The sequence below is a fragment of the Borostomias antarcticus genome, assembly GCF_949987555.1.
Source record: "Borostomias antarcticus genome assembly, chromosome: 11".
NCBI lineage: Eukaryota > Metazoa > Chordata > Actinopteri > Stomiiformes > Stomiidae > Borostomias > Borostomias antarcticus.
Window position 1 is genome coordinate 15,113,841 of NC_140244.1, and position 26,422 is coordinate 15,140,262.

At 50.7% G+C, this 26,422-nt stretch overlaps 2 protein-coding genes across 2 annotated transcripts; both read right to left on the minus strand.

The window, feature by feature from the left end:
* Positions 1-62: 62 nt before the first annotated feature.
* Positions 63-2,525, minus strand: pfdn5 (prefoldin 5; the record flags this gene model as incomplete). The annotated part of the gene is made up of 6 exons (XM_084446370.1): positions 63-623; positions 859-964; positions 1,056-1,130; positions 1,822-1,853; positions 1,968-2,070; positions 2,460-2,525. The coding sequence occupies 6 exons, from the start codon at positions 2,523-2,525 to the stop codon at positions 544-546; spliced, it is 462 nt and encodes a 153-aa protein (XP_084302496.1). The 3' UTR covers positions 63-543.
* Positions 2,526-7,222: 4,697 nt separating this feature from the next.
* Positions 7,223-25,547, minus strand: espl1 (extra spindle pole bodies like 1, separase; the record flags this gene model as incomplete). The annotated part of the gene is made up of 32 exons (XM_084446092.1): positions 7,223-7,424; positions 9,992-10,156; positions 10,641-10,724; positions 10,821-10,936; positions 11,058-11,162; positions 11,630-11,797; positions 11,917-12,066; positions 12,217-12,339; positions 13,348-13,475; positions 13,656-13,763; positions 14,112-14,299; positions 14,656-14,869; positions 14,965-15,117; positions 15,279-15,750; positions 15,847-17,000; positions 17,127-17,236; positions 17,435-17,591; positions 18,564-18,692; positions 19,342-19,513; positions 19,640-19,756; positions 20,878-21,012; positions 21,166-21,305; positions 21,435-21,597; positions 21,773-21,917; positions 22,083-22,325; positions 22,977-23,170; positions 23,274-23,401; positions 23,511-23,622; positions 23,721-23,822; positions 23,925-24,680; positions 24,779-25,081; positions 25,467-25,547. 32 exons carry the CDS (start codon positions 25,545-25,547, stop codon positions 7,223-7,225), a joined length of 6,717 nt encoding a protein of 2,238 aa, XP_084302218.1.
* Positions 25,548-26,422: the final 875 nt, after the last annotated feature.

Below are 26,422 nucleotides of genomic sequence, written 5' to 3' on the forward strand. Positions count from 1 at the left end.
TCCACCACAAAAGTGAGATCCACTTGATCATAAAAAACATTTATTCTTTGTGTGATATTAAGTGACAAATTCTATGTATTTCAACAGTACCTTATGCACAGAAAATATGTTGACACAGATATTTTAGTTTTGATACTGCATGGTTGACCATAATCTGAAGATCTGATTGAAAGAAATGGCGTTTTTCATATTGTATCAACTATACAAGGTCGCAGCAAGATGCCATGTTAGGAGAGGACTCAGGATCACTAGCAGTTTTGAAAGTAACATATATGACCAGGCTATAGCATAATATGGACACCAATAATAGTATAATTTCAGTTACAGACTAATCCTCTAGAGTATTCTTCCCTTATTAATAAAGGAGTGTTGGTTCATCTCAGCCCTCCTTGAAAACTGCAGACCTACCTATGGTTTACACTTGTATGTTGAACAGACAACTGGAGTTAATGTCTTTATTTTGCCCCCTAATGGTTTGTATAGAAATGATGCTCAGAAACAGAAAGTTGCTGGAGAGAGCGAGCAGCCCCAAGCTCTCTCACACTACGCTTTGGTGCTTCCTGACTGTGAGGCCTGCTGACTCTGGAGATGCTGGATCTTCATGTTCATCACCTCAATCACAGCTAGAAACAAACAAGAGCACAAACATCACACAGCACATGAAGGGGTTGATCAAATACATTTCTATTACACACACAGCACATGAAGGGGTTGATCAAATACATTTCTATTACACACACAGCACATGAAGGGGTTGATCAAATACATTTCTATTACACACACAGCACATGAAGGGGTTGATCAAATACATTTCTATTACAAATGAAATGTTCCAGAGAATGAGAGCGTGAGACTGACCTTGTTTCATGGCATGTTTCTCCTGCAAGGCTGGCTGAATCTTCTCTATCTGTTTGGTGAGGAAGTCTATTTTGCGCTTGAAGAACTCCTTTGAGTCCTTGACGTTCTATGGACAGTTCAGAGAACAGAGAACGCTTACACAAACATGATCAAAACAAACCTATGCAGTCTAAAAGAACAGTTAATTTTCTTCTAACCTTTTCAACGTAGTATCCGGTCCCCACGTCCACTAAAACATGCTCCACGTCATTCAGAGTTCCTGGGACGTACATCTAACGACAGATGTTAAAGGACACAATCCAAGAACAAGACCCAAAGAAGGAAGATGATGTGATGCACACGTCTCTCCAAATTATGATGCATATAATCAACGGAAGGCTCTGCTACGTTCAGAAATCACATGTATGAACTCGCTACTATGCTTGAAGGCTACCTGTTATTAGACTACATTAGAAGGACTGCTGAGAGATACATGTTGTAGCACTCTATGGATACCTCTTGTACTTAGCCAGGGTTTTTCCTGCATAGAGGATTTTTGGCTCCCCCCCAAAGAGATTTTAGCCAGAGCCAAAGGAAAATAATCAGTGCCAACATGCTAAAAATTGAGAATAAAAATAGCAATTTAAATCCTCTCCAAATGTGTTTGATAGCTTATTTCAAGTGCAGTCCATCCCTCTTTCTTGCATTGTCCATGGTTTAGACCAGTAGTAATCGAAATAATTAATAGACAGGTTATCAGTATCTTAAACATTTTGTCTTCATATGCATTCTGTGTCATGTCGGGAGATTTCCCACAATTGTGAAAAGTGAGCTCAGTGAGAACGACAGCGAAGAATATAGGCCTATATATGCTGGTAGCTACTCGGCATAAAACAGGTTTCCCCCAAAATTGTGTGCACATCACCTCCCAAAGACCCACCCTGAGCCAGGGAAAAACCCTGTTAATCAGAAACAAAAGGATACAGAACTAGTGAGCGGTACAAGCAGCTCCTTTCCTTTAAGGAAGAATGAGAGAGAAGAAACAAGATGTCAGAACGACTCTTAACTTTGATCAAATGAAGGCGCTGGTGTAAAGTCAGTTATTTTCCTCTTGTGTCTAGGTTGCTCACCTGCATTGTTTTTGTTAAGAACACTCAAGCTGTCCTTGGCTTCTACATATTTTGTCTGGACAACTTTGAGCTGACCTATAGATGACGTCAGGAACTCTGTTTCCTGTAAAGGATTGAACAAGCACGGGGGAGCGTTAGGACGGTAACAGATAGTAGTAGTAACGTTAGTCATAACCACATTATTTTGGCACTATAGAAATGGGAGCAGCAGTAGTCATAACCACATTAGTTAAGCACTATAAAATGGGACCAAATAAACAAATTGCATGCATCTTCTGATCACATTATAGGTGTGTCATCCGCACTTGCTAGCTATTTATAGATGGGAGCCAAATGAAGCAGGGAGGGCTAACGTTAGCTATGGAGGCTAGCTAGCTAAAGCCGGGTAACGTTATGCCGAGACGGCTTGCTTAACGAAATAATGTGAGCCACAAAACACAAATTGGTCTAGTCAACTCCGACATACATGAAGAGCATTTATCTCATGAATACCTGCTCAAGTTGGGTTTTCAGTCCCTCTAGCTGGGGAAGAGAAAGCTCTGTCAGGTTCACAGCCATGTTGAAAATGTGAGGCGAGTGACTCGAGGAAGTATTTTCCAGCGAGAGTAAACGCCCTTTTCTACCAAGGCGTGACTGTAATAACGTACTGCCTCCTAGCGGAGCGGAGCTAAACATGCATATGCTATTTTCTGTTCAGGCCACGCACCTGCCTTGTGATGCCAGACTGGTATTCTTGAAAGTATAGCCTTTAAGTTAGAGGATCATATGCGTAAACCACACTACGATTATCAATTAGAAAAAGACAAGATGCCTGCTGAGGCCTATTTGGGTGGCATGAAAATGGGCCAATGCCACGAGAAAATCTGAATTAGAATCTGTTTATTTCCATATTCGTTTTTCATACTAGGAATTTGCTTTCGGACATGGTGCATAACATTGAGACAACTTTGGACAGGGTGCAGGGACGATACAGGACAGTGCAAAGACAGGACAGTGCAAAGAGCGAGTACAAAAAAAGGGATAAGCTAAAGAGAAGAACAATATACAGTGTAGTCAGTGTTCATGTGTGTGCGGTGTGGTGTGCGCATGTGTCCTATACATACTATCAGGTCATGTGCAAGTGTGTGCATGTGTATATATTCAGTATATAGGTGTATATATATATACAGTATACATATATGTTTGTATGTGGCATGATATGTGAGTGTGGTGCGTCCCATACAGAACATGCAGGTCATGTGCAAGTGTCTATAGATAGTGTCTCCCAATGGTGGTGGTTCCGAGGGGGGGGGTTCAGAGGGGGACAAAGCCTTGTTGAAGAGGCTGGTGGCCGGGGGGAAGAAGCTGCCTCTGTGGGGGGCAGACGTGGTCCTGATGGACCGCAGCCTCCTGCCTGAGGGGAGGGGCACCAAGAGATTATGGCAGGGGTGGGAGGGGTCGGCCACAATCTTCCTGGCCCACTTCAGGGTCCTGGAGTTGTGCAGGACCAGGAGGGAGGGCAGGTTGGACCAGGAGGGAGGGCAGGTTGGACCAGGAGGGAGGGCAGGTTGCAGCCGATCACCAACTTGGCGGATTGGATGACGCGCTGCAGTCTGGCCCTGTCCTTGGCTGTAGTGGCGGAGTACCAGATGGTGATGGAGGAGGTGAGGATGGATTCAGTGATGGAGGTGTAGAAGAGAACCATCATTTCCTTTGGTAGACCGAATTTTTTCAGCTGCCTCTGGAAGTACATCCTCTGCTGTGCCTTCTTCACTAGGGAGCTGGTGTTTAGTTCCCTTTTGAGGTCCCTGGAGATAGTGATGCTCAGGAAGGAGTCGACAGTGGACCTGTGGTGTCAATCAGTGTAATGTGTGAAGGAGGGGGGGGGGTAAACTATACCTAGTTTACTCTACATTCGCTATGAGCCTGTATGCTAAGTGCTTATTTGTTAGTGCTTTGTTATATGATTCACTTAAATATCCTATTATAGACTATAGGGATATCTAACACATAATGGCCGACCATGTAGGCAACACATCTCTAACTATTTATATACTCTCCTGTTAGTCATGTCTCGCGTATGAAGTACTTAGCCTATGTGTATTGCTATGTAAATGTTCTTAGCCACTAGACAAACATTGTCAGATGATCATGTCTACTCAATACTCTACTCTCAACCTCGTGCGTAGATCTAGAGGCCATGCGCACCGAAGTGTGAGTTTATTTATCAGGATTTATTGGCGTCACTTGAAAACCAGGTCAGGTCCAGCCTGGCAGATGGGTGTACATACAGCTGTTTTTTTGATAGTTCTGGACAAATTCCATTGCCTTCCCTATGCACTTCCCTGGTGGTGAAGAGAGGCTTATCTGGACATGTACACATATTTCACTGAGTCAGCAGGTAGCATTAGGTGTAGACTCACCAGTGCTTTGCATTGACCTTGAGTGGTGGCCATGTTAAATTGTGCCCATTCACCCTTATGGAGTATGCATATTTAATTGACTATCAAAGGAATTATGTGTTAAGCATTGATACCTATGTTGCTAGCTATATTAGCGTTACCCCTATGTTGCTAGCTATGGCTTTGGTAGGGATTTTGATAGCTTCTTCATACTATTATCATGTAATCTCTGGTAATATGTTATTGGTAGCTAAGAGTAACTGTACTTTGATTTTTATGTTCATTACGTTCTGTTGTCCAAGTATGATTTAGTCCAAGTTCTTGTTAGATGGCTACAAACGTGTATTACAGGTGATAGACTGCATTTACTGTTTTCGGCAACAGGCTTAGATAGACTGTGTTCCTTGTTCAGTTTCAGCAATTCAATGAGTATTTGAATTAGGCTATTTAGTTATTTGTGTAAGTATTTCTGTTAGTTATATATTACATTTCTTTATTATTTCAGAGACCACACACTCACTGTCTGTTTATGTAAGTGAAGAAAATTGAAAAGTCAAATAATGCTTGTTAAGGATTTAAAAAGTAGTAATATTGTCACAATACTGAGGACAGCTTGCGTGCAACGAGCGCAAGTATGCTCTCCTCTCACTTAAGAAACTGGTCTCAGCATCATGATCATGATCACAAGTTTATACAGTTTACATATTTTTAGCAATGGTAGTGTCTACTTTTCATGTCAGTGAGTCTAACAAAATTGATAATGCATGGGTTGTGTCTTTTCCCACATGTAACCTTCATTCCTGTCTGGGCTGATCAGCGACCACTATGTTCCTGTGATCTGGAATAAAACAAGTGCAGATGTAGTGTTGTTTTCTCTTTCATTGTCTAGTTAATGGAGTAAACACTGAAAAATTCACCAAGGTGTGGATCAGGATCTGCTTTAGGTCCTAAGAATTTTAACAATCAGAAGAGGGCCTTACAAAAGGTTGAGAATCCCTGGTGTAATGTAATAGTCTGTTGCAAATAAATCATGTTTAGAATTTAAAGCATACCCCATAATTAATGGGTACCTCGGAGCATGAAGGTGTCAGTCCCCTCCCAACTTTCCTGTCCTTTTCTACTACCGCTGTGCCAATAAAGCAGAAATGTGTTTCTGAGTTAATATCTTCTTTATCCCTCATAGGGGCTACGCGGAAAAACCCAGTTACGAGGGAAACCACTGAGGAGGCACTGCAGCAGGAGGCTACCAAGTACCTGAAGGGGGCGTCAGACAGGGAGGGTGGCTGGAGGCAGCGCTAGAGGCTAGCAGAATCACCCCTAGCCCCACAGCAACTCAAAATACTGAACTGTTTAGGAGCACCTGGCTCCATGGTCCCAGACACTGGGCTGACTGTGATGTAAAACAAGTCTGCAAATTTAAGGAAATGTAGTCTGTTGTGCAGATGAATTAACTGTGTCAAACTGATTGCAGAAACTGGGTGGCCAATTAAGTGACCAATTACAAGTCCCAGTGATATACTAGACGTGTGCTTACTGTTATGTTTCTCTGCAACTCTTTTGTTTTCTGCTCCTCCTGTTCTCGGTCCCACTCCCAGATTCCTGAGTGGATCCAGTAATAATTAATATAATTCAAAGCATTTTATTTGAATGTTATGGAAGGTGCTGCTAGTTGTGAGCCCCCCCCCCCCCGCCCCATTTCTCATCGTATCTGCACGAATCACATAGGTGACCTATTTTGGATTCAAAACAGCGAATTTTGCCGAAAGGTGACAAGTTTGCTTAACAGAACTCACAAGTTTGTTCACCAGAACTCACAGGTTCATTTCTAAACAAGTGACTAAGAGCATAATCTAGTGCTAAAGGCAAAGTGCAAGAGTAGCAAACTAAAATACAATAGGTGATTAACAGGGAGGATCCTGGGAGCACTTCTTGAAGAGGTATGTTTTGAACCTGCATCGAAAGATGGGCAGCAACCCTGCTGTCTTGATGTCAGTGGGAAGTTCATTCCACCACTGTAGGGCCAGGACAGAGAAGAGCCGTGACCGTGTGGATCGACCGCAGGGGCCTTAGTGAGTGAGGTACCACTGCGTAGTGGAGGTAGGAGGGAGCTGTTCCGTTCATTTCCCTGTAGGCCCATACCAGCGTTTTAAACTGGACATGAGCTGCTACTGGGAGCCAGTGTATGTACAGAACGGAAAAGGGAAATTGTGTGGAAGAATTTGGGGTGGTTGAACACCAGGCAAGTGGACAAGCTTGCCTGGACAAGTTCCAGAGGTTTAATGACTGACGCCAGGGCCCCAAAGGACAAGATGGCCAGTCAGTCAAATTACCACTAGAGGAACTAAACTCAATGGATTTGGAAAGTACTGTAGGAGGTCCGATGGGTAGAATGGACTAAACCTGTACTGAGACAAAAAAAAATTGTGTACAAAGCAAAAATGTATTGGTGATGGGGAATAATGAACAGTGGCTAGCACTCCTACTGGTGGGCTCTGGTACAGATGAATGGACTAGTTTTAATAGTCCCCCCTCCAATTTCATCGGGTGGAGGACAAAAAAAGTAGACCAACATGGTGCCTATTTATATGCGCATGGTTTATTAAAGAGTAACAGGTTCATAAATATACTGAATTCGCATTGAAACAGCAACACAAAAACAATTGCATTAAAACAGCAAAAAATTAAACAATTGCCATATCCATCAAAAATAATGACGGGCATTAGATCACAATTAAGAATAAAATCTGGCAAACATTGATCCTAAAACATGCTTAAATTCAAGATACATCCCCATTATATCATGTGTAAAGGAACGATGACTTTAGTAGTGAGATCGCTTGGTGTGTAAAATCATGTGTTAGTTGTGCCCTCGTCCTACTGCAGGTGGATGGGCAGGCCATAGACGATGGGCGCAGCGCCTATGAGGTGTTTGAGGTGTGTGGCCTGGCGGGAGGGGCCCATCTGATCCAGGAGGGGGGCCCCGGGGCCGGCAGAGAGCCAGGACTCCAGCAGGGCCTTGGTGAACCGGTCGTGGTCCCGGTCCGTCACGTCCCACAGGTTTCCCAGAACAAATGGGCTAAAGGGCAGAGAGGAAGCATGGTCACATCCACAGGCATATCCAAATGCTGTTAGTTTGATTTGGATTTCATTTATATTCCAGTGCAGTATAGCTTTTGAATGACCACTGTATATTCCTATTTGAATAGTTTAATGATATTTTTTGCATTAATCACCATGTATATATTCTCAATGTAATATTTTATGTACCCTATACCCTGATGGAAGAACACCAGAGAAAGAGATACCCAGCCCGGTGGAAGCCCGGGGCCCCTGTCTGGAGCGAGGCCCGGATGGAGGGCCAGTCTGCGAGCGCCTGGTGGCCGGGCTTTCCAAGGAGCCCGGCCAGGCCCAGCCCGAAAGAGCAACGTGGGAACAACATCTCCGTCTCGTCCATCCCGTGGACCCACCACCCGCGGGAGAAACAACTAGGTGGCAGTGAAGGCGGTGGGCACCGACGGACCAGACCCGGGTGGCAAAGGCTGGCTCTGGGGACATGAAACGTGACCTCGCTGGGGAGGAAGGAGCCGGAGCTTGTGAGGGAGGTGGAGCGATACCACGCACAGCACCGGCGCCGGAACCAAACTCCTGGATAAGGGCTGGACCCTGTTCTTCTCCGGAGTTGCTCACGGTATGAGGCGTAAGGCAGGTGTGGCTATACTAGCTAGCCCCCAGCTGAGCGCCTCTGTGCTGGAGTTCACCCCAGTGGATGAGAGGGTCGCCTCCCTGCGCCTTAGGACTGTGGGGGGGGGGGGGGGGGGGACTCTGACTGTGGTTTGTGCTTATGCACCGAACAGCAGTTCAGAGTACTCAGCCTTCCTGCAGACCCTGAGTGGAGTCCTATTTGGGGCTCCTGCAGGGGACTCCACTGTCCTATTGGGGGACTTCAATGCACACGTGGGCAATGATGGAGAAACTTGGAGGTTGGGATTGGGATGATTGGGAGGCATGACCACCACGATCTGAACCCGAGTGGTGTTTTGTTGTTGGACTTCTGTGCTAGTCACGGTTTGTCAATAACAAACACCATGTTCGAACACAAGGATGCCCACAAGTACACCTGGCATCAGAACACCTTAGGCAGAAGGTTGATGATCGATTTTGTTATTGTATCATCTGATCTGAGGCTGTGTGTTTTGGACACTTTGGGAAGAGAGGGGCAGAGCTGTCCACTGATCACCACCTGGTGGTGAGCTGGTTTCGATGGCAGGGGAAACCTCTGGACAGACCTGGAAAACCCAAGCATGTAGTGAGGGTGAACTGGGAACGTCTGGAGGAAGAGCCTGTCCGGAGAGAATTCAACTGCCACCTCCGGCGGAGCTTCTCTGGCATCCCTGTGGAGGTTGGGGACATCGAACTTGAGTGGTCAGTGTTCAAAGCCTCCATTGCTGAAGCTGCGGCTGGGAGCTGTGGCCTGAGGGCCATAGGTACCTCAAGGGGCGGTAACCCTCGGACACCGTGGTGGACAGCGGTGGTCAGGGAAGCCGTCCAAATGAAGGAGGCCTTCTGGGATATGTAAGCCCGGGGGACTCCAGAAGCAGTTGCAGGGTATCGACTGGCCCGGAGGGCTGCGGCTTCGGCCGTGACCAAGGCAAAGCAGCGGGTGTGGGAGGAGGTCGGAGAAACCATGGAGAAGGACTTTCGGTCGGCACCAAGGTGTTTCTGGAAGACCATCAGACACCTCAAGAAGGGAAAGCGGGGGACCATCCAAGCTGTATACAGCAAGGATGGGACACTGCTGACCTCAACTGAGGAGGTCGTTGAGCGTTGGAAGGAGCACTTTGAGGAACTCCTGAACCCAACTAACCCACCCTCTACGATCGAGGCAGAGCCGGAAGATGATGGGGGGTCATCGTCAATTTCCCTGGAGGAGGTCACTGAGGTAGTCAAACAACTCCACAGTGGCAAAGCCCCAGGGACTGATGAGATCCATCCAGAAATGCTGAAGGCGCTTGGTGTTGAGGGGCTGTCTTAGTTGACACGCCTCTTTAACATTGCGTGGAAGTCTGGGTCAGCGCCAAAGGAGTGGCAGACTGGGGTAGTGGTCCCAATATTCAAAAAAGGGGACCAGAGGGTGTGTGCCAATTACAGAGGCATCACATTACTCAGCCTCCCAGGGAAAGTGTACTCTAAGGTGCTGGAAAGGAGGGTCCGGCCGATAGCCGAACCTCAGATCGAAGAGGAACAATGTGGATTCCGTCCTGGTCATGGAACCACCGACCAGCTCTTCACTCTCGCAAGGATCTTGGAGGGGGCTTGGGAGTTTGCCCAACCTGTCTACATGTGCTTTGTGGATTTGGAGAAGGCTTACGACCGGGTTCCTTGAGAGGTCTTATGGAGGGTTATGCAGGAGTATGGGGTGAAGGTGTCCCTACTTGGGGCCATCCAATCCCTGCACACCCAGAGCGAGAGCTGTGTCCGTGTTCTCGGCACTAAGTCATTTTCCTTTCCGGTTGGGGTTGGCCTCCGCCAGGCGTAGCTTGCGTTGACTATGAATGGGCCCCAAGTCTTTGACCCATGTATATAAATGGCAATAAATTGAACTTGAGAGGATGTGTGTGTGTGTAACCAGCATGTCCATCTCACCAGCCAGCCATGAGGTAGTTGAGGACGATGCCCGCCCCCTCCAGCTCTCCACGCACAGCCAGAGCTGCACTGCTGCAGCCGAAGAGCAGAGAAGCAGCCCTCAGCTCACTCTTCAGGATCATCTGGCCGTCCAGGAAGCGCGACCCCGCCCCGTGACCAAGGTAGCTACAGCCAGAGAGAGGGAGGGAGGTCATATATACAACTACATTCATGTAAACTTTACAGATGTGATGTGTCTAATCAATGTAAATCATGTATTTATATATCCTTCCCATAACAGGTGCATCTCAGAAAATTTGAATATTGTGAAAAAGTCCATTATTTTCCATAATTTAATTAAAACAGTGAAACTTTCATGTATTCTAGATCCATTACACAAAGTGAAATATTTCAAGCCTTTTTTGTTTTAATCTTTATGATTGTTCAGTATGTTCATTTATACACTCAGTACTTGGTGGGGGCTCCTTTTGTACAAATTACCGAATCAATGTGGAGCGTGGAATGGAGGCAATCAGCCTTGAAATATTTCACTACATGTGTAATGAATCTATAATATACGAAAGTTTCACTTTTTGAATTAAATTACGAAAAATAATGAACTTTCCAAAATATAGTAATTTTCTGAGATGCCCCTGTATATTCCACTCACATGTATAGGTCTTTGGTCGTCACCGCCTCCTGCAGCTGGTCAGAGCTGGGAGAAACTCCACACACACCCTGCCATTCCCTCACGCTAAGAGCAGAGAATACCACAGATTAGTAAGAGGCAAACCTCAACATCTGAAGGCAGATTTAACACCAGTTGTTTGACCCTTGGCGCTGGGCTCACCTGCTGAACCAGTCTTTAAAGCGGTCCTCTGTCCCCTCAAGGTTGGCAGCGGGGTTGAGCACGTAGAAAACCTGCTTAGTGTCCACGCCTCGATTCAGGACACAGCCAGGGTCGCCCTGAGGGGTGGGGAGGGAGAGGCATGCTTATACTGTGTGAGTATTCAGTTTATACAGCAACATTAGAAAGTGGACGTATTGTAAAAGCAGTGCCTGCTTGTGTGTGGGCATGAGAGCGTACCCGTTTCAGAGCCCCGTGTCCGAGCAGCGAGGGCAGGGAAGGCATGCGGGTGACGGAGCGGGGCAGCAGGCTGGACATGCTCTCCCACGGCAGCTTCTGAAGATACTGAGGAACAAAAGGGATGGACTTGAACAACTGAAAACACATTCTCAGAGATATGCCATTATATTTATTACATGTCATTATATTACATGCCATTATATTACATGTCATTATATTACATTTCATGTCATTATATTACATGCCATTATATTACATGTCATTATATTACATGTCATTATATTACATGTCGTCACCCTCGTAAAATAATGGACAAGTCATATTTTCAATTTAAAAAAAATAAAAGTACAACGGCCTAAGTGAACATACAGGCTGTTATAGGCCATCATACTACCGGGGTAGAAACAGTGTGGTCTTTTCAATTGAGGATGTAGGTTTTACCAGAGGTGGACAGCATCATGAAGAGATGAATTAAGCAAAAAAAAAAAAGGTTTTTCCTCAAAAAGTGACTCGGGCCATTATTTTAAGAAGGTGACCATGTGTGATATTGTGTGAAGAGAAGTGAGTCCAACCTTGTCCAGGATGAGCACCACATGGCCCTGTGGCTCCGCCCTCTTGGCCAGGGCCGACACCGCCGCCTGGAGCAGCTCCACACACTGCTCCCCCCGTGCCGGGCTCAGCCCCAGGGCCAGGAGGCGCAGCTCCCGCTGGGACAGGAGGGGGGAGGCCGACAGCACTGCCTGGAGACAAGGGTTCAACCACAGCACAGCAGGTTCAACTCTGGGAAAGACTTCAGGCACCAGATTGAGCATGCAGGCACCTGCCCACCCACACGTGCACTCAGCCACACCACACTCACCTTGAGCATATCCTCCGAGATCTCTATCGCCCAGGCAGTGAAGGTCTTGTGGAGACGTCGGGTCTGGGTGGACAGCTCAGGGTCAGAGGTCAGGGGTAGGAGGAGCCCCCGCCAGCAACCCAGCAACCCCTCTAAGTCCTCCAACACCACCTGAGCAGAGAGGGCGCACGAGAGAGAGAGAGAGAGAGAGAGAGAGCACAGAAGAGATGTTCAGGGCCAATTAAAGTACTTGTTAGACCAAAGAGGGTATATAGGCCCTACTTCAGGTTGTTCCATATTCATTTCTGGCCCCAGACTCACCCCGATGCGAGCGTCCAGCGCCTTGCGTCTGTCCCACCACTGGGCCTTGTCTGACACACAGCTCACCGCCTTCTGGTCCTCCTGGACACTGTCCATCTCCTTCACCAGCCAGCTGACAGGGCGCTGTGGGGAGGGGGGGGGGGGTCAGTGTGTGTGGGCGTGTGTACAACCTTCAACCTACAAGTGGGGCTCTAGGGTACATGGGTATCTAGGTTGTGGGGCTCTAGGGTACATGGGTATTGTTGAGGAATTTACATCCAAACACCTTAAACCTTTGTTCTCTCTCTCCTTTTGTAATTCATCAACTCCCCCAAATATTCACATAGCTGTGCTAACATACAAAATGGCCTCCAGGAGGCCATACACTTTGAATTTGTCTACAACAGAATAACCATCCTTTGTCCCCAATTGCCGCCTTTTTCTCATGTCACATGTCTGTACTCTTGGCCACGCCTGCCATTTCATATGACGTACAATGGAGTAGCCAATCACATCCTGGAAGCACCGTACTTGTGTTTTGATTGCATATAAGGCACAGCAAAACCCAGAGCCGGCACTTGTCTGGATAAACCACTCCTCTGTTGTGTTGTTCAGAAAGTCCTTGCGCTCGTATGTTTTCACAATAAACCAGACTTAACCTTTTGAGCGAATCTTGGTAAATCCTTTTTACTAGATCAGTAATTCCATTACAATTTGGCGACTCGGGACGGGATCGGCTGCTGTGAGGTTCGCCTGGAGTGAACAACGAAGGAAGCCAGACGTGCGGAGCAGTAGCGAGCTCTGGAAAATCTTCTCTCTTTGCGCCTAACCGCATGGGTTCGGAGAAGTCCGCCTCGTTGGTTTCACTCGGCTAAACTCACGGTACGTTGAAAAACTAATCCTTTTATGCTTGGTATTTGCCTTGGTTTCGTTTCAGATTGTGTTGGTCTGGATTGTTGAAAACAGAAACCCCCGGGGTGGGTTTGGGTTTAGTAACTATCTAAGGAGTTGTGTAATTCCACAGTAATACAGTAATTCCATTACAGTATCTAGGTTGTGGGGCTCTAGGGTACATGGGTATCTAGGTTGTGGGGCTCTAGGGTACATGGGTATCTAGGTTGTGAGGAGGATGGGCTGGTGATGCGTCCTCACCAGTCGCTGGGCAGTAGGGATGCGCACGGTGACGGGACCAGAGCCCTTCTCCAGACGAGTCAGCAGCAGAGTGTCACCAACCTCCCCAGGCTGCACACCCAGCACTGACAGCATACACACCGTCACCCCTAGAGAGGGAGGGAGGGAGGGGAGAGAGAGAGAGAGAGAGAGAGAGAGAGAGAGAGGGAGGGAGAGAGAGAGAGGGAGGGAGAGGGGGAGAGAAGAGGAACAGTCAGCGCTTGTTGTCGTATTTCTGTTGAGAGCTGCTGAGCTGGGTCCTCAAGTAGACAGCGTCATGTTTGCCGTACCTGTGGGGAGCTGCTGGACCCGCAAGCTGAAGTCCTGGCCCTGCTGCTCACCTGTGGGAGTCCTGGCCCTGCTGCTCACCTGTGTGGAGTCCTGGCCCTGCTGCTCACCTGTGGGGAGTCCTGGCCCTGCTGCTCACCTGTGGGGAGTCCTGGCCCTGCTGCTCACCTGTGGGGAGTCCTGGCCCTGCTGCTCACCTGTGGGGAGTCCTGGCCCTGCTGCTCACCTGTGGGGAGTCCTGGCCCTGCTGCTCACCTGTGGGGAGTCCTGGCCCTGCTGCTCACCTGTGGGGAGTCCTGGCCCTGCTGCTCACCTGTGGGGAGTCCTGGCCCTGCTGCTCACCTGTGGGGAGTCCTGGCCCTGCTGCTCACCTGTGGGGAGTCCTGGCCCTGCTGCTCACCTGTGGGGAGTCCTGGCCCTGCTGCTCACCTGTGGGGAGTCCTGGCCCTGCTGCTTACCTGTGGGGAGCTGCTGGACCCGTGAGCTGAAGTCCTCGCCCTGCTGCTGGGGGAAGGCTGAGGCGTCGGTTGCTGGGAAGGAGAAGATGTCCTCCAGCTGAGAGAGTCTCTGCTCCAGAGACCAGGACTCCTCCAGGCTCAGAGAACCCAGCTTGTCCGTCAGCTCACTGGAGCTCTTCTTCAGCCTCCTGCAGGAGACAGAACCATAAAGGGGGGGAATGATAAAGGGGTGAGGAATGATAAAGGTGTGGGGAATGATAAGGGGGGGGGGGGGGGTAAAGGGGTGAGGAATGATAAAGGGGGGGGAGATAAAGGGGTTGGGAACAATAAAGGGGTGGGGTTTAGAACCCTTTAAACGCTGCTGGAAGGACAATGGAGGGAGACAAATAGACAGTTCCAGATCCTCCCCAACCTTGAGGGTGTAGAAACGCGTGTGGATCGAAAGGTTCACCCAGCGATGCAAGTGTAGGTACTACCTGCCATCGGATTGGTTACATCTTCAGTACATGATGAGATAAACAGGCGTGATGCTGGGGTGACTCACCGCAGGCGATTGGCCAGGTGGCGGATCATATGGTGTCGGCTGGTCAAACCCAGGGACTGGGTGTGGAGCATCGCCGTGGTGACGGGGTCACGTTGCCCCAGCGACAGCGCCAGCAGGCCACAGAGGCGGGAGGAGAGGGCGGGGGGGGGGAAATGCTGGACAGCCAACCAGGCGGAGGTCAGCAGAGACCGGACCGCCTCCAGAGAGAGACCGTCTGGGAAGAGGAGAGGAGGAGAGACAGTTGGGTTCAGGTTGAAGGGAGAATGGAGGCAGGAGCTCGGAGGTTCACCTGGCCTCTGAGGTGCGCACCTGGCCCGGCGTTGGAGCGAGGGTGGTGGGCCGGCAGGACCCCCGCGGGCTGGACCCCGCCCCTCAGCTCACAAAGACCATCCTTCTCCTGGGCGCCACACCGGTCCCTGCGCAGGACCTCAAAGTCTGCGTCTCGGTCGTCCAGGCCCATGCCTGTGGAGACGCAAGGCCAAAACAAGAGTAACTCAGGAGTGACATTGAAATAGGATTCTAAACAAGCAGACATGGGTAATAAGGTACGGTGGCTTCGTGTCTCTTTCAAGTTGGTCGCACACAAAAGCGTATAAACATGTACACACGATCCCTGTTCTTACCAGACGCAGCGTTCTCCTCAGAGTCCGACGCCCTCAGCTCCTCGATGCTGCATTCCAGAGTTCCCTCCATCTCCTCCTCTATGGCCCTCATCTTCTCTGGCTCCTCCCCCGCTGTCCCCATCCCTGGCTCCGCCCCGGCCTGCTGTCTCCTGGGCCGGCCCCTCCTGGCCGGGGCCACGACCCGCTCCTCCTCAGACGAGGTGCCGGACCGGGGCAGGGCCGTGCTCTTCTTGCCCCTGGCGGGCCTCCTGGCCGGGGCCGTCACGCCCCCCTCCTCCTCGGACGAGGTGCAGGTTCGGGGCAACACCGAGCTCTTCTTGCCCCTGGCGGGCCCCTTGGCAGCGGGGGCCTTCTCCGCGGGTGGCTCCGGGACACGGGCGGCTCTGACGGAGACGGGGCACCTCTTAGAGACCTTCTCTCTGAGCTCCGCCTGGGCGTCGCCCTCTGGGTCACTCTCATCACTGAACTGCACCTGTAACAGGAGCACACTGCTCAAGACCACAACCCACAAAACACGATAATTTGGCGGCGACGATATAAAACGCTATACTCTATTTTGACACCGTACCTTGAATCGAGACTTGTTGACACGTCTGGGGGCTGCAGGTACAGGCTGGGGCTTGTCCTGGGCTGGGGACACTTCCTCGTACACTTGGAATGGCAGTTTGGGGACGGCCTTGGCAGCCCCTCTCCGCGCTGAGGCGGGGGCTCGGACCCGGGGGACAGGGGTGCAGGTCACCAGGGGAACCTGGTCCTTGGTGTCGAAGTCAAAGGAACAGAGATCACTAGAGGACTTGGTTCTGGAGGGCTTCACCGCCACTGGGGTCTGGGGGAACAGACTCTTGCCCTTGGTGGCAGAGGGGGGGAATAACACTTTCATCTTAGGGACAGAGTCTCTGGCTTTCGTGGGGTCTTTGGTCTTGCCTTTGATGGTTGGGCCTTTAGTCTTCTTGACAGAGGCTGGTGGAGGCAGTGTTTTGGGGTGCGGGTCTGGCTCCACAGCCCCCTCAGGTGGGTTCCAGGTCCAGGCAGAGGAGAACAGCTCCTCTGGGGGGCAGTCTCTCTGGGTGGCCAGGGCCAGGCAGGAGGCGAGGGCTTTGGCCCCCAGCAGGCTGGCCCTCAGAGGGCCCAGCTCTGGAGAGGGCTTGGAGGCCAGGAAGCCCAGGCCCGCCTCCAGAACCTTCCAGGTCCCCTGGCTCTTCTCCAGTCGCAGCTCCAGGCCAGACAGGGCCATGCGCATGTACACGCGGCCCACCAGGCTCTGCAGCAGGACGGGCTTACCGGGGGCCTTGGCCGGGCCAGGGAGGGGGAAGAGCTTAGCCAACCTGGCGCCCAGCTTGGCCGTCACCTCCTTGCAGCGGGCCAGTGTGGCCAGGTGGAGCTTGCGGGCTGAACGGGCCTCTGAGGGGCCCAGCTGGAGGGCCAGGTCAGCCTGGGCGGCAGCCCAGAGGGCAGTGACCCGACCCAGGAGAGGTTCAGAGCAGCAGGGGCATTCACAGGCCACCTCATGGCCCAGGCAGGAGAGCCAGCGCTGGGGCCGGGCTTTGAGAGGCGGGGAGCTGGCCTGGTTCCTCTCGATGGCCTCCCTGGGGAGCCACCTGGTGCTCAGGAAGCCTCTACAGTCCTCCTCAGCGCTGGGGACGGGAGAAGCGGGCCTCGGGGCCGGACGGCCTTTCCTTGGCTTGATCTTCACCTCTGCCTTCTTCTCCTGGTTAGAAAAGTCTAGAATAAAAAGGCTAACATGGTCATGGAAGTCTCACACAAGCAAATAGAAAAACAAAACGCTCCCTCATTCAAACAGTGTAATGTTTTTCAGCAGCCCCTAGAGGGCGCCGGCGGGAGGCTGACCTGTGCACAGCTCCAGGAGGCTGCGGACCTGGTCCAGGTCGAACCCGCTCTCCTCCCTCTCTCCCTTCATCAGCTCCAGCTCCGCCTTCACCACCAGCAGCTCAGCACACCTGAACCAGCACACACACTGGACTGCTCAGACCAACACACACACTGGAACGCTCAGACCAGCACACACACTGGACTGCTCAGACCAACACACACACTGGACCGCTCAGACCAACACACTAAATCTATTGAAATTGTGTAGAAGTCAGCACAAAACCCGTCCATACGCACGCGCACGCACACACACACACAGGACGTACCGGCCGAGGGTCTGCAGCCTGGTGGCCAGCTTGAGGGCCTGTAGACACTGCAGCTTGGCCTCATGGACAGCGCCACTGCTGCTCCGGACGGACACCATCCTCACAGAGCAGGACAGCAGCTCCGACAGCACCTGCCACTTCAGCAGCAGGTTCTCACCTGGGGGACCGGAGGAGAGAGGAGGGAGAGAGACAGGGTGTGTGAGTGAGAGAGAGTCAATATCAAGTGGTCCTTCTACTGCATAACCTGTTTTTATGCCTCCCAGGCGATAGCCTGACTGGAGGCATTATGGTTTCGAGTTGTCCGGCCGTCCGATGTTTGTTAATGCAATATCTCGGGAACGCATTGACGGAATTTCTTCCCCTTTGGTACAAATGGCCACACTGGCACTCAAGGATGAACTGCTTAGATAGTAGGGGTCAAGGGTCACTGTGACCTCACAAAAGGCGTTTTTGGCCTAGTGAACACAATATCTCAGGAATGGCTTGACAGAATGTGTTCATATTTGACCAAAATGTCCAGTTGGATTCAAGGATTAACTGATTTCATTGTGGGGGTCAAAGGTCAAGGTTCACTGACCTCACAAAACAGGGTTTGACGGCTTGACAGAATTTGTACCTATTTTGCCAAAATGTCCAGTTGGACTTAATTAGTTAAATTGGATTAGATTTTGGTATTCAAATATCAAAGGTCAAGGTCACCGTGACATCACAAAAGGCACTTTTGAACACTAACGCTAGCTAGCTAGCTAACGCTAGTTCTAGCTAGCATTAACATTAGCTAGCTAGCATTACAGCTAGAATACCAGCAAGCTAGTGTACACAAGCACCATCCACGTCAACACAGGGGCCATGTATCCATGTGCATCCCTCTCTCAAGACCAACTGAATGTTTACTGCAACTTGCATTGTTGGGCGGAGGCATTTAGCCGCTACGCGGTTTTTCTAGTTTTTAATGAAGTGGCTGTGAACCCAGACCGTGAGGCAGATCCATACCCAGGTGAATGAAGCGAGTGAGACAGATCCATACCCTGGTGAATGAAGCGAGTGAGACAGATCCATACCCTGGTGAATGAAGAGAGTGAGACAGATCCATACCCTGGTGAATGAAGCGAGTGAGACAGATCCATACCCTGGTGGATGAAGCGAGTGTCCGTGCTGTGGTTGTGAGCTCCATACAGGCAGTTCCCCACCAGGGTGACCAGCAGGCTGGCCAGCAGCTTCAGACTCTCAAAGAGAGACACGTCTGGGCTCTTCAGACCTGGAACACACACGCCTGCCTGATGAACACACACACCTGAACACACACACCTGAACACACCCACCTGCCTGATGAACACACACCTGCCTGAACACACATCTGCCTGAACACACACCTGCCTGAACACACACGCCTGCCTGATGAACACGCCTGCCTGATGAACACACACGCCTGCCTGATGAACACGCCTGCCTGATGAACACACACCTGCCTGAACACACGCCTGCCTGATGAACACACACGCCTGCCAGATGAACACGCCTGCCTGATGAACACACACGCCTGCCTGATGAACACACGCCTGCCTGATGAACACACACGCCTGCCTGATGAACACACACGCCTGCCTGATGAACACACACGCCTGCCTGATGAACACACACGCCTGCCTGATGAACACACACGCCTGCCTGAACACCTGCCTGATGAACACACACGCCTGCTGATGAACACACACGCCTGCTGATGAACACACACGCATACAGTAGACAGGCGGGTTACTGGTCCCTTAGCTCTGTAGCCCACAACCTCAAGAGCCACAAAACTCCCAGACACAACTGTCCCACAGTAGCGGTCCTGTTATGCAAACAGGTGAGGTATCCAGACAGGTGTGTGTACTGCAGGTGTGGTAGTGTGTACTGGTGCTGACCGTGCTGGGTGATGGGCTGGCGCTGGGCCTGTGGTAGGCAGCCCGTGTCCAGGCTCAGGTAGGCGCTGCAGGTCTGGAGGGCCATGGCTCGCAGCAGGTACCACCTCTTAGAGGGTCTCTGCTCTCCCACCTCCCTCAGCACCGCACACAGGAGGGGGGCGCCCTGCAGCACCTGGGGGAGAGACCAGGGAGAGAGAGGAGGGTGATACCAGCAGTCAGCGGAAGGAATTGGGCAAGCGAGACGGCTTGTTCTCTGGTGTGTGTGTGTGTGCTCTCATGGGAACATGGAGCGCGTTACCTGTCCTGTGCTGTAGCACAGCTGAGCTCTCAACAGAGTGGTGGTGACAGAGAGAAATGAGGGTTGTTCAGTGGAGACCTCGTCGGTCAGACACTGTTCTGCCTGCTCCAGCTGGCCCTGAGAAGAGAAACAACGCATGAATGCACCTCTGGACATTCACAACCTTCTCTGCTTCAATGCTCCAACATTCACCACCTTCTCCACTTCAATGGTCCAACATTCACCACCTTCTCCACTTCAATGGTCCAACATTCACCACCTTCTCCACTTCAATGATCCAACATTCACCACCTTCTCTGCTTCAATGATCCAACATTCACCACCTTCTCCACTTCAATGATCCAACATTCACCACCTTCTCTGCTTCAATGATCCAACATTCACCACCTTCTCTGCTTCAATGATCCAACATTCACCACCTTCTCCACTTCAATGGTGGACCAAGCATTTCCATATGCGAGTCCCTGAGGCCCCAGGTCAGAGTGGGGTTACCTGTGCCAGCTCAGGCCCCAGGGTCAGAGTGGGGTTACCTGTGCCAGCTCAGGGGCCAGGTCAGAGTGGGGTAACTTGTGCCAGCTCAGGGTCAGAGTGAGATTACCTGTGCCAGCTCAGGGTGGGGTTACCTGTGCCAGCTCAGGGTGGGGTTACCTGTGCCAGCTCAGAGTGGGGTTACCTGTGCAAGCTCAGAGAGGTGTTACCTGTGCCAGCAAAGAGAGGGGTTACCTGTGCCAGCTCAGAGAGGGTTACCTGTGCCAGCTCAGGGGCCAGCTCAGGGTGGGGTTACCTGTGCCAGCTCAGAGAGGGGTTACCTGTGCCAGCTCAGAGAGGGTTACCTGTGCCAGCTCAGAGAGGGGTTACCTGTGCCAGCACAGGGGCCAGCTCAGGGTGGAGTTACCTGTGCCAGCTCAGAGAGGGGTTACCTGTGCCAGCTCAGGGGCCAGCTCAGGGTGGGGTTAGCTGTGCCAGGTCAGAGTGGGGTTACCTGTGCCAGATCAGGGTGGGGTTACCTGTGCCAGCTCAGAGAGGGGTTACCTGTGCCAGGTCAGAGGGGAGTTACCTGTGCCAGCTCAGGGGTGCAGAGTGGGGTTACCTCTGCCAGGTCAGAGAGGGGTTACCTGTGCCAGGTCAGAGAGGGGTTACCTGTACCAGCTCAGAGAGGGGTTACCTGTGCCAGCTCAGAGAGGGGTTACCTGTGCCAGCTCAGAGGGGTTACCTGTGCCAGCTCAGAGAGGGGTTACCTGTGCCAGCTCAGGGGCCCCGAGCTCCAGCAGCAGCCTGGCAGAGTGGCACATAGAGGCAGCTCGGCCTTGAGCGTCACCAAGGCAACCGGAGAGCCCAACAGCCAGCTGGTAAGCTTCCAGGGCCTGTAGGGGCTGAGGAGGGAAGGGGTCAAAGTTCATCATGTCCTCAGACCACTCCATGTTAACTTGCATATCTGATAATCTGAACACAGATTCATCCAATTCAGTGAAAACCCAAGCCAGGTCATGAGGCGTGTGTGTGTGTGTGCGTGCGCGTGTTGCTACCTTGCCCATGAGTTGGCAGAGGGCAGCAGTGAGGACGATGGAGGTACAGGTCTGTTTGGGGTTCCTGACGGAAGGCGTCTGTTTGTTCTGCAGCAGAGAGGACCACTCAGCCAGGGCCCGGTCCAGAGGCTGGTTCCGCTCTGACACACACACACACACGCACGCACGCGCACACACGCGCACACACACGCACACACAGAGTTAAGGAAAATTTGTGGAGAAAAACAGGAGAGTGTGTGTTGGTGTGAGCGCGTGCGTGGCGTCCTTACTGCTCTCAGCTGCTAGGTTGAAGCGCAGGCTCTCATACACCAGGTTGCTGTCCTGCTGCTTCTGCTTGTCCTCATAGTCCAGGTCGTTGGTGGAGACCGGGTTGCTGCTGCTGCTCCCTGTCTGCTCACTCGCGTCCTGCACCCTCCCATCCTGCTGTATTGCCTGGCCAATCAACACTCAGTCAATCAACAAGACAAGACTTCTCAGACCAAGGATGATCTGTACAGCAAATCAATTCTATCTATATATAACCATCGAAGGTATATATATAATTGCATAGTATCCAGGCTGAATTGGTAGAGGGAGTAGCTGCACCCTGCTTCCCAGACCCACCCACCTCCTGGAGGATCTTCTCCAGGGAGCAGATGTACAGCCAGAGAGAGGCGTGAGCTCTGTCGTCCTTCAGCCTATCAGCGTTCTCCGCCGTCTCGGGCTCCTCCTCCAGCAGCCGCAGGGCTTCATGGGTAAAATCAACTGCTGAGCTGTGAAATGGACAAAAATAAATAGACAAGTTAAAACTCTGCTGACCTTTTACCCTTCAGCATTTCAGGAAGCTGTGATGTTGTTGATGTTGTAAACGTGTGTTGGGGTTGTGAAACTATGAAAGAAAATGATACCAGGACGATATTTAAAACAGAAGCAGCTACCAGTCCGTCTGCTCGCTGAAGTCCTGGAAACAGACCACCTGGGCCATCTCGTAGAGGTAGACGGCACGCAGGTGAGTGTGGGGGCTCTCCTCGTGGCAGATGTCCAGCAGGTCACACAGCGTGTTGTAGCGCTCCTGCGAGGTGTCGCCCGCCAGCTCCTTGTATGCCCTCAGCTCCTCCTCCAGGAGGCGCAGCATCACGCCCTCCGGAGGGACGTCAGGACCAAAACCGTCACGCAACGTTCTGAGCAGAGAAGGGAGGCGGTTACTTCTGCCTGCCGGGGTTAGGGGTTTCCTGCTATATCACTCGTGGTTTTTACTGCGGCCGCTCAAGAATGCAAGAACAGCAACGAATAATTTAGCAAACATCAACAAAAGCTTTAAACGTAACATTTGATAGCTAGGTAGGTTAGCTAGCTAGGTTACTAGCTAGCTAACTTATGTTTGGCCAATAACTAACAGGCTAAACGGCAGGTAACATTAACCTACTATAACACCAGTGAATGTGATATTCAGTTTGACAGTGAAGATTAACTACTGTTTGTGTTTTTTTGAAAGGGGACCTACCTATGAGAGAAGAGGAAAGAGAGAAGTGAATCAGCAGCAGTACTAGCCATTTTACCATTTTACTAGCCTAATAACTCCCCCCCCCCACCCAGACGTTGCCACCTAAACCTCTCAAAAAGGCAGGGAAAACCCTGGTCTGCTCTCATATGGGTCATCATGACCAGTATATCTAAAGTAGACTGCATGAGTCCTGGATGTGGATCGATTAACCCTGCAACTACAAAGCAGCAGTTTAGTCATCATAGCCAAATCCTGCTGAAGGGACCATCTATCCACCGCTAGACAGACATGCAGCAGCGTGTGGGCGGGGCATCTCAAGGACTGCTACCTGAGCCGGGTGTCCTCCTGGCCGGCCCGGGCTGCGTCTGCCTTGGTCTTGACCCACAGGGACACAGGTTCCGTCATGTGTTCCGTGAGCTGCTCCCCCAGGGCCTGGAGCCACCAGATGACCCAGTCCAGGGCTCGCTCAAGATGGCCGCCGTACCTGGAGCTCTGCACCGCCAGCAGGAAGGCTCGGCTCAGCTGGGGGGGAGGAGGGGGGGATGTACGGTGTTCATATGGACACAGCACCTGAATTTCATTCATATCCATCCAGATAATGTTTAAAGGGTGTGCTTTAGCTTACTGTGTCCACAGAGAGGGACGAAGAGCCGTTTTTGCGTAGATCCTGGCACAGGATCTCCACCAGGGCGAAGGCGCGATCGTACAGGCCGCGGTTGTACAGACCAACCACAAGTTTATACACACCAGTGACTATGGAAAGGGGGGAACACACACACACACACACAATGAATCACAAAGACCGCTAGGCGGACCAGGCTGGTATTGACACCAAGTAAAACCAAATGTCCAAACAAGGTACCTGCTTTGATGAGGATATTGTCACCGGGCTGTTTCCGTAGTTCAGTCATCATCCGGCCAGCTGTTGCCTGGCAGTACAGCAACACTCTGGCTAGTGTTTCAGTATTCTCCAGCTACAGACACAAAATCACATTAAAAAACGGTCAAATATTGTAATAATAGCTGAATATCAACTGGCTGCCCAAAGCACTGACGGTGATAGCTCCCTTACCTGTGAGGCCTGCATGCTGTCATAGGCGAACACAAAGCCAAGATACATGCTGAAGCCCAGGCGCTGGTGGAGACTGTTCTTCTCCGACTGTGATGCTGAGTTCTGCTGTGTGACAGACACAATCAATCATTTAACCATCAGGTACACAGACATGATATATCTTCTTGAGATCAGCAGAGCTCTCCAATGGCAACATTCACTAACCCTGTGCAGCCTGTTCATAATTAGCTCCTGGTGCTCCTCCAGGAAGGAGAAGCAGGCCAGCAGCACTGCTCCCCTCAGCCCCTGGCCCTGCCCCGCCTCCACCGCCCACATCACCAGACTGCCCCCTTCCAGGGCGGCACGGACCTCACGCTCCCCCAGGGCAGCGGGGAGAGACCTGAGGGCTCGGGCGCACTCGGTGAAGGCCTGCCCACAATCCTCCTCTCCTCCTGATCTCAGGGAACTGTGGATGTCTACTGCCCGTCTGCAGAGCACCAGAGCTGGGATGAGGTTAGTAGGACGGTCCCCGAGTCTGCCTCGGGCTCCATCCACCAGCCGGGAGGCCAGAGCCCAGTATCCTGCCTTACACAGCAGCTTAGCTGTGATCAACACCACCTGAGAGAGTGTAGGGAGACAGGGCCGCCACAAGGGCTCCCCACCTCCTTCCCCCACTCTACCCCCAGGCCAGGAGGCCAGGAGGCGTGTGAGCGTCTCCTGAAGGAGGAAGGAGGCATCCTCCTCCGTCAGAGTCCCACAGCCCTTCTCAAATTCAGCCAGGGCATTCTCCATGTACAGGGGGGCTTCTGAGCAGACAGGGGGCGACGTGTCCTCCCTGTCCAGCAGCAGGAGGAAGCTCAGGGCCTGCATCTGGCAGTGCAGCTTGTCCCTGGGGCCGAGGGGGGCTCTTCCCTGGGCTCCCGACAGTCCGTTCCACAGCACCCCAAAGCAGCTGCGCACCAGCACACAGTAGTCTTCAGTCTTATGGAGGACAGAGAAGAACACGTGGTCAGAAAGAGAACAGAACCGATGCTGCAAACATAGACGGAAGATTTCTAAAGTGCATCTGCCCTTTGTACCTGTGGAGCTGGAGCAAGTCTGCTGTAGAGTAACCTTCCCAAGTGGCTGCATGGCTGGGGCACTGCCAGGGTGGACAGTTTCTTCAGGATGTGGAAGACGATTTTCTCCATATACAAAGGGCTCCCCTGAGCCCCCAGATCCCCAGAGATGTCATACCCACGCAGGGCCAGCTCCACCAGCTTCACCAGGCCAGTGGTATGGTTACTGCCCAGAGGGCCAACTCCGAGTTGTTGGTTACAGGCCCTAATAACTCGGTCACATAACGTGCGACCTTGAGGCCCAGATCCACTCTTCACATACGTCTGTAACAGTGGGTAAAGTCGTGTTAGCATAAACGCTGCAGCCTGACCTACTCACAAATGTATTCAAATTGGATTGAAAAGGGGCAACATGACAGCCTGTGATGCAGCAGGTGGTTGACAACACACGCCAAGAAAGTCGACTAGTAAGTAAGTAAGTAAGTAAAAGTGTATTTGTATAGCACCCATCTCAGCACGAATGCACAGAGTTCTTCACATAAGGTGCAGGTGACAAAAAGTGCATAGTAAAATAAATAACATACATCACAGTAAAACAAAAAAGTATACAAAGGGTGGGCAATTTCAAAGGCTCTTATACTAATACAATAAAACAAAGAGACACAGGACCTACAGGTGCTAACGTTACAACTGCAGACACTGAACTCACCTCCAAATCTTCGTGCAGCAGACGAGTCTCTTTCAGACATGATGTGCGCTTTATGTACTCCTCAACCTTCAGACACTTCATTTTAATATCTACAAAATTAAAAATATATTAAACTTCAGCCAAATGGTTCGGCTACCCTAGATTACTAGCTAAAGATAGCATAGCTAGCTACGGTTGCCGTCCGTGCTGCAGTAGCGTTAGCTAGTTATGCTATGCTAGGTTACGTTAGCCAGCGAAAGTTCTTAGCTAATAGTAGCAGCTATGCACTTACCACTTATAATAAAGCTACTGACAACATGGACGTATGGGTAGAGATGAAGTCACTGTTATTATCACAGTGACCAAATAATGAAAAGCACATTTAAAAATGTTTTGGACGAGTAAGTGTAAAACGCCGACAACCAAAACATTCACGAAGCACCCCGCGCGCAGATTTTGAAATACAAGTTGTAGCCAATCATTAGCAGATCCGTATTTAACGGAAGTGCAAGCGTGCTCGATGGGTAATGTAGTTCAGTGAACAACAATAATAACAACAAAGGCAGAATCTGCAATATTATAATATAATATAATATCTCTTTTTTATTAGAGCACGACCAAAACACACACGAGAATGAAGCGATAGAGCAGTTAAGACGCAGTTAAGTCAAAAACAGTCTGAAACGAAGGCACAATATGGGTATGTCAGGCTTAACATGGCTTATAAGAGAAAACACCACTGGTTACTGCATAATCATTAAGTAAAAACAATCACCACAAAAACATGACATTTCAATGTAACAAAGTAATCTATGTATATATAGTCTTTATTGCAAAACTAAAATTGTCTACATGTAAAACTGACAAAAAAATAATTCTGTTTAAGGTAAAATGAACATTCACTATATTGTACAGCAAATAATTTCAACTTGAATTGAACATATAAAAACAGGGTGGTAGGCTACTATACATTGAAA